Source organism: Mauremys reevesii, linkage group 15 (assembly GCF_016161935.1).
Source record: "Mauremys reevesii isolate NIE-2019 linkage group 15, ASM1616193v1, whole genome shotgun sequence".
NCBI lineage: Eukaryota > Metazoa > Chordata > Testudines > Geoemydidae > Mauremys > Mauremys reevesii.
The window spans coordinates 38236221-38251769 of NC_052637.1; the positions used below are offsets into that span (position 1 = coordinate 38236221).

The 15549-nt window shown below is 38.8% G+C and overlaps 1 protein-coding gene across 6 annotated transcripts in view; it reads left to right on the top strand.

The window, feature by feature from the left end:
• The window catches only part of CEP112 (centrosomal protein 112), a 270371-nt gene that overhangs the window by 41960 nt on the left and 212862 nt on the right, over positions 1 to 15549 (top strand). For all 6 annotated transcript variants that reach the window (XM_039502349.1, XM_039502348.1, XM_039502352.1 and 3 more), the window contains exons 7-8: positions 2535 to 2582; positions 2711 to 2788. In XM_039502349.1, the coding sequence (XP_039358283.1) occupies positions 2535 to 2582; positions 2711 to 2788 (126 nt within the window). The remainder of the gene's footprint in view (positions 1 to 2534; positions 2583 to 2710; positions 2789 to 15549) is intronic.

The following is a 15549-nucleotide window of genomic DNA, read 5'->3' on the forward strand; positions in this document are numbered from 1 at the left end:
GCCTTTGACAAGGTCCCTCACCAAAGGCTCTTACGTAAATTAAGCTGTCATGGGATAAAAGGAAAGGTCCTTTCATGGATTGAGAACTGGTTAAAGGACAGGGAACAAAGGGTAGGAATTAATGGTAAATTCTCAAAATGGAGAGGGGTAACTAGTGGTGTTCTCCAAGGGTCAGTCCTAGGACCAATCCTATTCAATTTATTCATAAATGATCTGGAGAAAGGGGTAAACAGTGAGGTGGCAAAGTTTGCAGATGATACTAAACTACTCAAGATAGTTAAGACCAAAGCAGATTGTGAAGAACTTCAAAAAGATCTCACAAAACTAAGTGATTGGGCAACAAAATGGCAAATGAAATTTAATGTGGATAAATGTAAAGTAATGCACATTGGAAAAAATAACCCCAACTATACATACAACATGATGGGGGCTAATTTAGCTACAACGAGTCAGGAAAAAGATCTTGGAGTTATCGTGGATAGTTCTCTGAAGATGTCCACGCAGTGTGCAGAGGCGGTCAAAAAAGCAAACAGGATGTTAGGAATCATTAAAAAGGGGATAGAGAATAAGACTGAGAATATATTATTGCCCTTATATAAATCCATGGTACGCCCACATCTCGAATACTGTGTACAGATGTGGTCTCCTCACCTCAAAAAAGATATTCTAGCACTAGAAAAGGTTCAGAAAAGAGCAACTAAAATGATTAGGGGTTTAGAGAAGGTCCCATATGAGGAAAGATTAAAGAGGCTAGGACTCTTCAGTTTGGAAAAGAGAAGACTAAGGGGGGACATGATAGAGGTATATAAAATCATGAGTGATGTTGAGAAAGTGGATAAGGAAAAGTTATTTACTTATTCACATAATACAAGAACTAGGGGTCACCAAATGAAATTAATAGGCAGCAGGTTTAAAACAAATAAAAGGAAGTTCTTCTTCACGCAGCGCACAGTCAACTTGTGGAACTCCTTACCTGAGGAGGTTGTGAAGGCTAGGACTATAACAATGTTTAAAAGGGGACTGGATAAATTCATGGTGGCTAAGTCCATAAATGGCTATTAGCCAGGATGGGTAAGAATGGTGTCCCTAGCCTCTGTTCGTCAGAGGATGGAGATGGATGGCAGGAGAGAGATCATTTGATCATTGCCTGTTAGGTTCACTCCCTCAGGGGCACCTGGCATTGGCCACTGTCGGTAGACAGATACTGGGCTAGATGGACCTTTGGTCTGACCCGGTACGGCCTTTCTTATGTTCTTATGTTCTTATCCCTTAGAATCTATGGAGGGCTCTCTGCTCAATCCTAGATCCATGCTGGTGGGGAGGATTTGGCAGGGTGAGGTTATGGGTAGAGAGAAGACATTATGAAGAAGCAGAGAATTATGGCTCCCAAGTTTGTTATTGGAGCAGCAGCTTTTGTCTCTCTCTCTCCTGCGCCTTCTATTAAGTTTTCTGTTTTTTTTAACTTATGTGCTTGCTCTTTTTTCATTTCTCCTCATCCTTCAGTCTACTCCTGCTTTCCTTTTCTTTCTCCCTTGTTTTCTCTCACTTTCTCTACCACACTAATTTCATTTGATCTCCTTTCCTTACACCAAGGATCTGGTGGTCTCTTTTGTTCACCCTTGTCTGTTCATAAAAAAAGGCTTTTATGTTTTAAACTATTGGCTTGGTGATAATGATGATCTTGAATGTATATAGCACCTTTCATCCAAATGGAACCTAGAATGTTTTAAAACGTTACTGTGTGTGTAAAATATGCTGACATTGCACATCTTTGAACTATAGCCACCTCTGGGGTGATATATGACAACTCTTGAGCAGCACATAAGAATACAACATAATATTTTAGGACAGGAAAGAAGAATACTGTGTCAGATTGAAATTACAGAGAGATTAAGCCTCCTTTCATTTATAAATTCAAAAAAGTGGCGAGCACTCTTGATATATTTTGTATTTGCCATGCCTGATAGATCAGTTTAATCTTCTCTAAAAATAAAGGACTTAATGTTGTAAGAAGTGTATTGCAATCACATTTTCATTCCAAATCTTCATACCACATTTGACAGATTATATTCTTGAAAGCATTTCCTGGATGTCATGCATTCAGTGTGATGTGATGTTTGAATCTCATAATTAGAGAAAATTAAGTGAGATATAGCTGTCTGATAGAGGAAGTGGTTTGTGCACAGTGTTTCAAATGCAGTTCTTAAAGTTTGTGATTGAAAGGGCTGCTGTAATTATACAGTACTTTTAATGAATTTTTCTTTTAACAATGAGTTCCATGTATGATCGTTGTTTGTGTAGTCATATTTTAGTCAATTACATATTTTGGAAAAAACACTACGTTGAATTTTTCTCTCAGATTAACCAGTGGAAAGCCAGATTAACTCCACTGAAGCTAACAAAGTATATTTGCATTTACATTTACTTTTGTAAAATTTGGCCATAGTTTTTTAAAGTTATTTTATAAGAAATAATGATGAAAAGCTATGTCACATGGTCAGTAAGCTGCTGTTGTATAATATCTTGTTTTCCAGCTAGAAAATCCAAGATATTTGCGAGAGAAGCCCATACCTCTGTCTCTGGTAGGTGTTATATTCCCTTGATGATTTATGGAGGTAGACTGCATGTTGCCTTTTATATTTTTCACTTGAAAATGATTCTCCTCAAGGTAATGCTTTGAACTTTAAATATGATCTTTCTCATTCAATAGATGACACCCAAAATGGGCTTGGGAAAAATTAGCACTTTTCGGGATGAACAGTCATTGTTTCGCATGCATGAAAAAGAGGTAAGATACTTCTTAAGTATCTGGATCTTTAAATGTCCTAAAAAAATTTTCTTTCTAGTGAAATAAGTGATGGTTTGATCAGCAGTCTCTGTTCTTTCTAAGAACAGGAGACTGCTGTTCTTTCTAAGAACAGAGGGTATGTAATAAAAAACAGTATATGTATAGTAGCAGTGTGACTATGGATATGCTGGAAATCTTGCTTAAGACAATATACTTCAAGGTCACTGAGTTTGTGCTAAGCAAATAATTTCTTTACAACAATTTAGGAAAAAATGACACTCTCAATATTTAAAGAAAAACCGTGCATTGGTAGCCCTTAAAAATGTCAATTAATTTCCTTTGGTCCTGCAAACACTTACACATTATTAACTTTAGCCATGTGATTAGTCCTGTTAAATTACAGTATAATACAGATTCTAGTAACTGTATCTGTTTGACTTCAGTAGAATTCACCAGTGTTCTGAAGGGTGACCACTCTATTTTAATTCATGTCAGTACATACAAAATATGTGCTTTTGGAAATTTATATATAGCATAAACATCAACAGGCTTCCTCCTTTCTTCCCCTAACTCCCACCAAACTATCCTGTGAAACTGAGGAATGATATCTGGAATATATTGGAAGGCTGAAGGAGAAAGGTGTCAGGGGATGTGGGAGGTGAACAAGAGACCTAGGCTGTAAGAATTATTTTTGAAAATATGTAATGTATTAAATAATGTATCCCTTCCTATGAACATAAATTCGGTGTATAATGGATTCTGGTGACATGAACAAAGCATTCAAGCTTTGCTCTTATGGCTGATATCTTCGCCAGAGCCCCTGGATGGAATTTACAGTCTTATTATGTACAATGTGGGGCACATTCTTCCTTGTACTATAAAACCAAATCCTTTAATACGGTAACAGGGAAATCTTTTTATGACATGCTTGTACCTATATTATTGTGACATCTTTGCCATTCCATCTGTACATATTCTATTTCACTGATGCATGTTAGCAACTTGGAGACTAGGCAAATACTGTGCATTTTATTATGCTCTGTCAGCCTAAGAAGCTGCTAGACTAGCAACTTGAAAATATTAGTGTTCTGAGGGTTAAACTTCCAAACCTTCAGCTAAGCGTTTGAGATCCATAAAACATGTACATTACTTCAGCCTACATATCTCACAGTTCTGTTCTCATGTTGTTTTGTTTGTGGGAGGTTACAGTATTCAATTTTCATCGATCAGGCCATGCATCAGATGATACAGAGATGGTGTATGAGATAAAAGTAGCAGGCTGCAAATTTTATTCATTAAAATAACATACTGGGGTACGTGGGAGGGCAACTGTGTCCTCTACCCTACCCCTTTGCCCTCGAGCTATCAGGCAATTATTTGAGTCCAGTGTGGGATAGATGAGTTTGCTGATCCTATGCCTAACCCCTGGATAGCCTGTAACTGGGAATTTGACATTTGAGCTGGAATCCCAAACCATTTGTGTGTGGGATGAGAAATGCAGATGGAGGTGACTCAGTCTATGTGAGACTCAGTTACCCACTGCCCTGAGAACAGCTGGGTTAGATACCATTGGCTTCCTGGATGCTGGGCTTGGGTTTACACTTAGCCTGCCAGCACTGGATGCTGACTCCTAGTTGAACCATTTTTATAATTCTCCATTTTAAATTCTAACTAACCAAACAGGTCCTCAGGCTGGCATGGGAGAGTTTTAAAAAGCAAACAAATAACCTCCCCTTCCACTCTATTGGATATTGGCCTATTTTATACAATGGGAAAATCTCTTCCTCTTCCTGACCCTGAAAAGGCAATCTGGTTAGGCCCATGGTGGACCAGGGACTTCTAGCCAGGCAACTACAAAACAGGGTGAGTTTGCGTGAGTACATGCTTTGTGGGCTGGCTTGTAGCTCACTTCCAGGAGAGGGCCTCTTATCCTCCCAGGAGGAGGAGCTGCATGAACCAGTCAGCTGCTCCTGCCTGCCCTGAACAGATCAATCAGAGCTTGAGAGGTATCACTGTGATACTGCCCAGGGGTACTCAGGCACCTTGCTACCACCTCTCTTTAACTTGGGGAAGCCTTGTCTGTATCTTCCAGGGGTCAGCTCCCTAACTGTCCCAGTCACAGGCAACACAAGCGCTCCCCTCTCAGACCACGTGGGCTCTGCTGTCCCTCATGCAGGCTAGTGATAGGCACACTCCAACCCCTGAGTCCTCTGATCATCACCCCGTGGTGTCCAGCTCCTTATCCCCTGAACACTCACAGAATTATTATACCTGCTCACAAAGGAACAGTGCAGTACAGCTTACTAGTTATACCTTAGACCCCATCTCTGCTTAACACAGAGCACTTACATGTGTGTATAGTGAAAATAAGACCAAGTTTATTTAACAAAGAACAGAGAGTCAAATGATAGCAAACAGAAACATTGGAAACAAAGGATGACATATAATATCAGAACATACATTTTAGAGCCTAAACTCAATTAACAAGATGTCCTCTTGTCTAATAAGGTACTACTTACCTCAAAGTCTTTCTCAGAGCATTTTTCAGTATGGCTGAGACTTTTTCATGAGATTAGCCCACGGGCTACTTGCCTTCCCGGAGAAAGGATAGAATCAAAGATGCCAAAGCATCTTTCTGCACCCCAGATATATCAGACCAGTCCTTTTTTTCTTCACTTATAAAACAGGATTTTCACCCCGCTGTTTACCTATTCCTGTTAATTTTCCTTCTGAAGTCCCCTCAGTTTCTTCATTAGCATTTGATTCAGTATGCTAATTGTCTTCTATTGTAAGAATGGTTGGCTAGGGGGATAAATGTCTCCTACCTCCTGTTCTGGTGGAGTCTGTCTCAAGGCACATTACCTGTGCATGACCTGCCTTATATAAGTATATGTATGTGTATATATACATAATCTCCTTATATATTATCCATGAATACATTTCTCAAAAATTTTGATGGTCACTGCGATACAGGCTTTCAGGAGAAATCTTCCATGACACTCTTTGGTGAAATAGAATGTAAATACCAGACCCAGGGGAAGCCTGTAACCTTTATGCACCTCTGTTCCCTCTGCCAATTGCCATCAAGAGGTCCCTGGGTCACAATCACCTACCCTTGTTCATGCTTTTCCTGTGTGACCAGGAAGGCATACTTTCTATGTGTCCCCACCCTCCAGACCCTGAAAAGAGCCTTACTGTGACCATCTCCTGCTGGTCCAACAGAAAACCTCACCCCTTGTTTGGTGGCAGGGGCAGTTCTTAATGACATTATAATAAATAGAATATTGATTGTTAACCAATGATGTCTAGAACTTTAGCTGGTGTAAATCCAGTTTTTCTCAACTATGTTTCTTTTATTATCCTTCATCAGAAATGGCTGGCATTTTGTGAGATGATAGAAGATGTTTTGTATCCATGTCCAGGTCTTTTCATGTTATATCAAAGGAAAAAAGAAAACATTTTTTTGTTATCATAATGGTAGTCTGCATATGTTAGATCCATCTGCTTTTTACTCCAGTTTTGATTCCATGTTATTTTTGGATGTTTATATTGGATGCTGTTCCAGTAATTTTTCTTTAGAATATGTTACGTGAATAATTAAGAGGAAATGGTCACTTTTAATTATGTCTTGCATGTAATGAGATCTTTGCTTTTTAAGATGACATTCTGGTACTGGAATAAACATCTGAATGCTACCATGTTTGAGCACTGAAAGAGAGAGAAAGCTGTGAACCTGTTCATTTATTGCATCTAATTCATTCTGAATTTTTTGTGTGGTTTTGTGTGTTTCCACACCCTGGGTTTGTGTGTGTGCACACGCTCTACATGGAGTGCTTTTATTTTTTGAGTCTTCTCTGAGACGTTTGAAAATGCATTGTGAGTTGGTGGGTAGCTTGAAATGTGTCCTGTAAACATCCTGGCCCAAAAAAGAATTGACTATTTTGCTAAATAGTCCCATGATAATTGTTTTGTGATACCCTCCCTCCCAACCCCCATGCAGTAATGCTCCTTACAAACAGTACAGCAGAACTCTAATTATATGACTAGAATGATGGACGTGAAACCTATTCTGCATATACAATTTTTTTTTTCAAAGCAACGTATTCAAGTCTGAGAACACCACTTTCATCTGACTAAAATAAATACCCTTGTAAATGTGATGTTTTTTGGTTAACTTTTAAAAATCTGCACATTTGTACTTTATAGCCTTTTTTTATAAAATGTTTGTCTCTCTTCCCTCACCCCCTTTTTAAAATTCATATTGTATTTATTTTACCTTAACATGCCAAATCCTGCTTGTCTCAACAAATCTTAGTTGTCTGTTGATGTTGTTATATTTTATTCATTTATTTTGAGTTTATAAAATATCAGTCTACTCTATGCTCTGGGCTCCCTCGTGTAAAGACTGTCTATATAAAATAAATACCTTGTATTTTGTAGCAAGCTGCTCAGCTCACCATAATAATTACGTGAGCATCAGACAAAAACAGTAAATATAATGAAACAAATTGCCCCCGTTCAGCACTCCTCCTCCAAATTCATAAGGAAAATGATGGGCCTTGCACATTGTCCAGAAAGTTAATGACTCTAGAGGCAGTGGACCAAGTTGCAGGAAAGCAAATTCCATGACGTATTTAAAAAATACAAAACAAAAAAGGATTTACACATACTTGATTTTAAATATATAAACTACATTGTTGTAAGATTAAAGCACAAGTACGTAATTCAGTAAACTACTCATAAATACTTAGAACTGCATAGAACTCCAAAGCTATTAGCCAGAGTTGGAAAGCATAGGGCCATCATCTGCAAACAATCAGTCCTCCCACCCTTTGATAGTGGATATGTTTATAAGAACAATAAAACTTAGAAATGTCTTAACTTTATATGTACATGAAGCCTAATCCTAAAGACAATCAGTAGAAAAAAAATCTTTGGCCTAGACATGAGGAAGAGCAAGGTTGGGTGGCAACACTTCCATGACTAATGAGGGAATTAATCTGGAAAGCTGCTCCCTATCAACAACTACTAGTCCAACTCGATACTCAATCACATTGTGTAGACATCACTTTTCCTCCCTTGCTTTGGTATTGCCTAGTCCTTTGGATTGGCAGTATTCAAAACCACCAATTGTGCCAGGACATGGTAAGACAGGGTTTCATTAAAGGTGGAATAGAAAATAATAATAATAATTAATAATCAGAAGCACTCACATGTCAGCTGAGTAATATTGTGGACTGCAAATAGCAGGAATTCACACTAAGAGCCTCTGTAAAACACTCAACAAGTGATTCTGTTGAAATTGCAAATTCTCCTGCAAACCACACAGTGGGGGATCCAGTCCCTTTTGCTAATGGTACTGTACTGTGGGCTATTTTTAACTTGAAAGGTTATAGAAAGTACTTCACAATCACCATATGCTTACTATTAACCAGGAGGCTTAAATGTGTTTTCTTCTTAGTTTGACTGTGAAGCTCAGTTAAAAGTGAGGCCTTTTCATTTAGAGTATGGAAATATATTAACAGAAGAGTAGTGCTGTACAAAGGAAAGTTTTTCTAAAGATTTAGCTTTTTTTTTTTTTAACTTCTTTGTGGTAAAAGGGGAGAGCATTAAATAAAATAACTGTGGTTTTTTGCTTTTAACCTTTAGCCCTTCATTCATAAACCTTCCCTGCACCTGTTTTAACTCTCTAATGCCAAACACATGGCCATTTTCAATGATAAACCACATCACAGAGTTGTTCAAATATGAGCATCATCAGGCAGCGGTTTGTAGAAGTTTTCCCCCCAATGCTTCTGACGTGGATTAAACCATTTGGGAAACTGTCATCACTAAAAATCTTGGATTCAAACAAGGAAGAGGCAACAAAACAAGGGCAGATCAGTTTTCAGCAGTTCAGAGCAACTGAGAACAGATGACAGGAATGGTTCATCTTGAGGAATAGGCAAGCTCCCTTTGAACTTCACCTCCACCCATCCTGAATGCCACCCACCCATGGAGTGAAAAAAGGAGTGAAGTCCTTATTTATGTTTTTCAAAAACACAAAACTGACTCTGTGTTGTTAAGATTTGATTTTGAACCTCTTGTGGAGTGGAAAACAAATCTATTTATATGAATCTACTATTTTAGTGGTTGTGGGTAGCCCCCAATCAATTTCCTTGACATAAAATACTTCATTTTGGAACTACTTTGTGTTTCTTTAAAGGGCTTCTTCTGTTCCATATTTTTTCAGTTTCATATTTTTATTCTTTGCTAGAACATTTTTTATCTTTGTTACATTTATTATCTCTCTACAATAGATTTTTTCCCCCCAGTAAGCAAGGAATCTAAACTCAATAAATGCTCAACAGATTCAAAGCAGAAATATTTTAAGTCACTTAACATTCTGCTTTTCTAATGTTACTAGAATGAAAATAACTGTCAATAAAAATTTTGTCAAGAGACAAACTTTTATTTATTTATTCTTTTAATCTAAAGGTTATTATAGTACAACCATGAATTCTACTGTAAGAGTATTTACAGGGCTAGTGAAGGTAGCCTAATTACAGTATATTCTCTGTCGTGCTGCTCATGGCTGCTTACTCGATTGTAGATGAGGCAATTATTGAAGGCTATGCAGGGTGTAACAACTATGTTATGAAACTTGATATGTGACTTGTGAGACAAGGAAGGGAAATATGCAGTGTAGTTATCGCCATGTTGGTTCCAGGATATAAAGCTACATCTACACTGCACACCTTACAAAAGCAAGTCTCTGCCACTGCAGTTGCGCCATTATAAGTTGCACTGTGTAGCCGCTCTTTATCACTGGGAGAGAGCTCTCTGTGACATTTTTATAGTTAAATGTCTACAGGGTTTGAGATGTTGAAAACGGAGTAACTCTGTCACCTTGTGGACACTTTGACCTGCGTTTTGAGGATTGGCAAATGTAGAGTCCATCCCTCATTCAAGAGGGAGAGAGAAGAAATGGGTTGAAAGGTGAATAGAAATGGAGGACTACAGAAACTAGGACTCAGATTAAAGAGAAGAGCTAAAATAAAAATGTCAAGTTAAAGAAGCGAGGGAATTATAGAAGAAAAATGAACACGGCATTTTAGAAAGATGAAAATGATAGAAAAATAATTCAAGGAAAACGGACGTTGAACAAGAGTGAAGGAAAAAAATGCATCAAGCAATGGCGAAGGCTGACTGGATGACCCAGATACTGGGACTCTGGTCTTAAATCTGGCAATGTGATTCACCAGTCTGGCTTCTCCTTTCATTAGTTTTATGAAGTGGTCAGTGTGAATGAACTTTTTAAAGGTTTTGATTCTTCCTCTTAATAGCTTTATTCCATGGGAAAATATTTAAACGTACAAATTAGACATTTAATGCATACTTGATTAAGAGCAATTAATAAAAACTAATTTGATGACAGCATTCTAAAGGAGTTTTTAAAAATGTAAAATTAAAATTGCTACACTTTGGGCTACATCACGGAGCAGACATTTTTCTCTTAATTAAAATCCGATATTTTTGCCAAGAATGTTATAAACTGTGTCAGTATTGTTTTCCTATAATGGTGTGTGTGTTTTTTATATATAAAAACCCACACAACACACATGAGGAACCTTAAGAGCCCGAAGCCTGGGCAAAAAGATTTAAGCCAATCTTTGTTGCTGTATTGTTTATATTTGTGTTAATAATACCAAGCTCCAACAAGGGGCTGAGTTTGGACTCTCCCTAATATGTGAATTGTGTTAGAGAGCAGGTTAGGAAAGGCATCTGCTCACATGAGGTTTGCAAGGCTCTCTTCAATTCAAAGATAAAGAAAATCTTTGAAAATACAATATAAATGTGATTCAGGCCCCAATCACCATTGTATACAAAGTAATCTTTCATGAACTTTGTTTATTCTTAAAAGGAAAAGAATTTTTTCTAGGAGAGGGAAAAAGCATTGCACTGTGTGTTTCATCACAAACTACTAAACATTTTATTAAGAGTATTTTTTTATCTTCTTAGTGTGTTAACCTGTATTCATTTATGAAGAAATGTAGCTGGGGTAGAAAATCATTGCACAGGGTTAAATTTTCTATATGTGCATTCTGCACATAAATTACACAACCGTAAAACACCCGGAATCTCATATCAGTTGCTGATAATTAGGGGCCCTAAATCTATGCATAGACTTGTTAACTCATTTATAACTTCCATTGTATCCATATTCAAATAATTTTACAACCACAAACTTCATTCTTTGTTGCTTGCTTAAATCATAAATAGAGACATATAATACCAGTCCTGCACTTCTTCTGTTTATCTTCTCTATATAGCTTATTTATTTTTGCATTACTATTAATTATTTACTTTACAGTAGCACCTGGAATATCCTACCAAGATCAGGGCTCTTTTTTCTATGCACTGTTCATGTGCATTAAGACTGTTCCTGCACTTTAGACCTTAGTCTAAATAGACAATACAGACAAAAAGTGAGATCCATGAAATATTATTTCTGCTATTTTACAGATGGTGAACTGAAGGACACTGGGGTTAAGTGATCTGCCCAAAATCACATAAATAGTCTATGACAGCACTGGCAGTTAAACCCAGATCTTCCAAGTCCCAATCCAGTTTTTTACTCATACATAGACATTCAGATTAGGAGAATCATCATGTAATGGCTTACATACACACACAATTTCCATTATTGAATACTTCTGTTTCACCTGTGGTTGGGGAAAGCCTGAGGATTGCAGAAAGTAACATATTCAGAGGCATTCCCTCCTCCTTTCCTGTGTCTCTTCACAGTATCCACATGAGAGGTGCCTTACTCCTGCAGACCTTATGAAATGTACGGGAGTACGGTGAGTGCCTCAGTCTCCTGATGAGCTTTAGAAACTTGGCGAAGGGGCCCGCTCGAGCCCCCACAAAGCTTTAGAGTGCTCTTCAGGGGCCACCTTCTGTGAAATATTTAGGAAGCTTGCTTATTCCAGACAAACCTAAATTGAATAGTTTGACCCCTGGCTTTGGAATTCATTTTGGTTTTAATCTAAAATAGCTCAGATCCAAAGATTGAGAGGGCTCATTGTGAGGCTCATTGTTTTCCACAAGCACCTGAAAACAGTATAGGGGGAATTGTGATTTCAGGAGTGGGGAATTTTTGAAGGGCCGGGGCTCTGTGGTGGGTTATATTAAATTGCTGTTCTTATGACATATATTTTTCAGGACTTGTCTACATGTGGAGTTGTAATGGTTTAAGTGAAGATGTTATTTTAAACTCTCTTAGTTAAAGCAGTGAAAAAGTCTGTGTGGACACTCTTATTTCAAGTTAAACTAGACTTACTTAGGTCATGTCGACACTACAAAATTATGTCAACCTAGCTTACGTTGGCATTCAGCCGTTACAGTTATTAAATTGCTTGCGTGTGTGAGAACACTTGGCTCCTTGTATCGGCGGTGCACATCCTCACCAGGAATACTTGTATCAATTGTATTGTCAGTGTGGTGCATTCTGTGATAGCCCCTGAAAGCCTGTTACAGTTGACATAAGCAACGTGGTGTGTACACTGACACTGCGTCAACCTAATTATATTTACTGTGACTCTACACCAGAGGGGGAGGTGGTGTTACTAAATTGGCGGAGAGAGGCACGTACATTGGCAGGAGCCAGATTTAAATGAAGACACTTTCACAGGTACCTAGATGCAACTCAGCTTACATCAACCTAACCATGTTGTGTAGAGCAGGCCTTACATTTACCTTACATCTAATTAGGAATAAACAATGTACACCAAAATAAAAATGTCTATACAGGGTTTCTACTAGTTTAACTAAACTAGTTTATTTTAAATTCATACAAGAGTGTGAGCAGACCTGGCCAAAGTACGTAAAAAGTATATGGATGGCTGGGTGCCCTTTTTTAGAATTTCTGTAATGCAGAATCAATAAATTATGGGCTCCTATTTAGGCATTTAATGGGGCTGATGGTTATACTTAGGCTTGTCCAATTCTGCTGAGTCTAGTAAAAGGAGTGGAGGGGAGTTGTTGTGATGGACCTCACGAAGCCTGTTATGGCTTATGGATGGGTTGATCTGTATTTTTTCCAATGTGCATTACTTTGCACTTATTCATATTGAATTTCATCAGCCATTTTGTAGCTCAGTCACCCAGTTTTATGAGATCCTTTTGTAACTGTTTTAAGTCAGCGTTGGACTTAACCATCTTGAGCAATTTTGTAATGTCTGCAAACTTTGCTACCTCACTGTTTACCCCCTTTTCCAGATCAGTTATGAAAATGTTGAACATTGCAGGTCCCACTACAGATCCTTGTGGGACTCCACTATTTACCTCCTTCCACTGTAAAAATTGACCATTTATTTCTACCCTTTGCTTCCTATCTTTTAGCCAGTTACTGATGCATGAGAGGACCTTCCCTTTTATCCTATGACTGTTAACTCTGCTTAAGAGCCTTTTGGTGTGGAATCTTGTCAAAGCTTTCTGAAAGTCCAAGTACGCTATATCAATTAGATCACCTTTGTCCACATGCTTGCTGACACCCTCAAAGAATTCAAATGGATTGGGGAGGCATGATTTCCCTTTACAAAACCCTATCTCTTGTTCATGTGATTTCTGACTAGGGTGACAAGAGGGCCCAATTTCATAGGGACAGTCCCTATATTTGGGGATTTTTCTTATATAGGCACCACTTACCATCTACCCTCGTCCTGATTTTTCACATTTGCCATCTGTCACCCTATTTCTTACCCACCTAGTTTCTACAAAACTTTACTTACAAAAGTAGTCCCATTGACTTCAAAGTCACGAAATCTAATTTTTATTTACTTATTTTAGTAGTAGTAGATTGGCATGGCACAGAAATAATAGAGCTACAGGAAATGTACAGCCAGGATGAGAAACATTTTTCCAAACTGACTTTGTAACTTTTATAATTTACTAATATTGATACTGCTGGTAGTAGATTTCTTAACAATTCTGTATGTGCCACATATGTGACATTTACTTTCCATGTGCAATATAGTTTTTCTATAATAAAAAAAAATGGAGTGGAAATTCTGAGATGAATTGCAATATAATGGTCTATATGTAAAATGTGTGAAAAATGAATGTAAGTTTGATGTTTTAGTAGATACCGAGATGGCTGGAATTGAACAAAGACTCAGAGATTGATGAAATACACATTAGAAAACAATCAATCATATTTGTAAACAAAAAGCAAATGTGCGGGTTTCAATTGTATGTATATTTGGTGCATAGAAACTGGGTTATTACAGTTTATTTTCTAATTTCTGCTACATAGAGAAATCATTGGGATTTCTGTTGCTTAATTAGTTTGGGGTGACAGATGAACTGGCAAATACAGGAACTCCTCACTTAAAGTCGTCCCGGTTAAAGTTGTTTCGTTGTTACCTTGCTGATCAATTAGGGAACATGCTCGTTTAAAGTTGTGCAATGCTCCCTTCTAATGTCGTTTGGCAGCCGCCTGCTTTGTCTACTGCTAGCAGGAAGAGCAGACCGTTGCAGCTAGCTGGTGGGGGCTTGGAACCAGGGTCAACCGGCAGCCCCCCCGTCAGCTCCCCGCTCCGCTAAGTTCCCTGTGCAGCAGCTGCCAGCAGGCTAGCAATTGCAGCTATCTCCCCACACTGCCATGTGCTGCTTCTGCCCTCTGCCTTGGAGCTGCTCCCCGAGCCTCCTGCTTGTTGTGCGGGGGGAGGGAGGGGTAATGTGAGAGTGTCCCCCATCCCTCCTGCTCCTATACCCCGCTTAACCCTTCTTCTCCATATAGAGCAGGGTGGGGACAGGTACACTGAGAGAGAGACAGAGAGAGCCTGGTGCAGCAGCTGCTGTCTCAACTTCCTGATCCACTTAAAAAGACAATGGGCTTAAGAGTGGGTCAGCTTATTTAAAGGGGCATTTCCCTGGAACCTAACCCCCCCCCCCCTATTTACATTAATTCTTATGGGGAAATTGGATTTGCTTAACATTGTTTCGCTTGAAGTCACATTTTTCAGGAACATAACTACAATGTTAAAATAGGAGTTACTGTAACTTGACTTAGGTAGTGGGATAATTGTCTGTTTGCCTCTACACTCACTATGGCTTTGATCCTGCAGGGGGCTGAGCATGCACAAATGCCATTCACTTCAATGGGAGTTGAGGGAACTCAGCACTTTGCAGAATTGAGTCCAATTGGAACTTTCCACTTAGGCCCTGATCCTGCAGTCTGGACTGATTTTTCCTATGTCACCATTTGAAGCCAATAAAATTCTGTGTAGGCACAAGAGTCTTCGTGGATGAATCAACTTTCAGGATTGGAACTTTAAGCACTAACGAGGATGCAATTTTTTGCATTTTAGAGCTCTATTTTTTTTTCTGTTTATCAAGATTTGCTACCAGGGCCGGCTGCAGGCACCAGCCCAGCAAGCAGGTGCTTGGGGCGGCCAATGGAGAGGGGCGGCATGTCCGGATCTTCAGCGGCAATTCGGCGGCAGGTCCCTCACTCCCTGTTGGAGGGAAGGACCAGCCACCGAATTGCCCCCAAAGACTGAAGCGGCTGTGGTAGAGCTGATCGCGGCTTTTTTTTTTTTTTTTTTTTTTTGCTGCTTGGGGCGGCAAAAGCCCTGGAGCCCGCCCTGTTTGCTACTGTATGTGAACTTTGACAGTTAAACATTTCAGGCTTTTTGGCACTTACTGATCCTCAAGTGTCTTTGCTACAAGTGTTAGAGAATGTTCATGATGTATAAGAAGTGGGACAGTTGTCACTC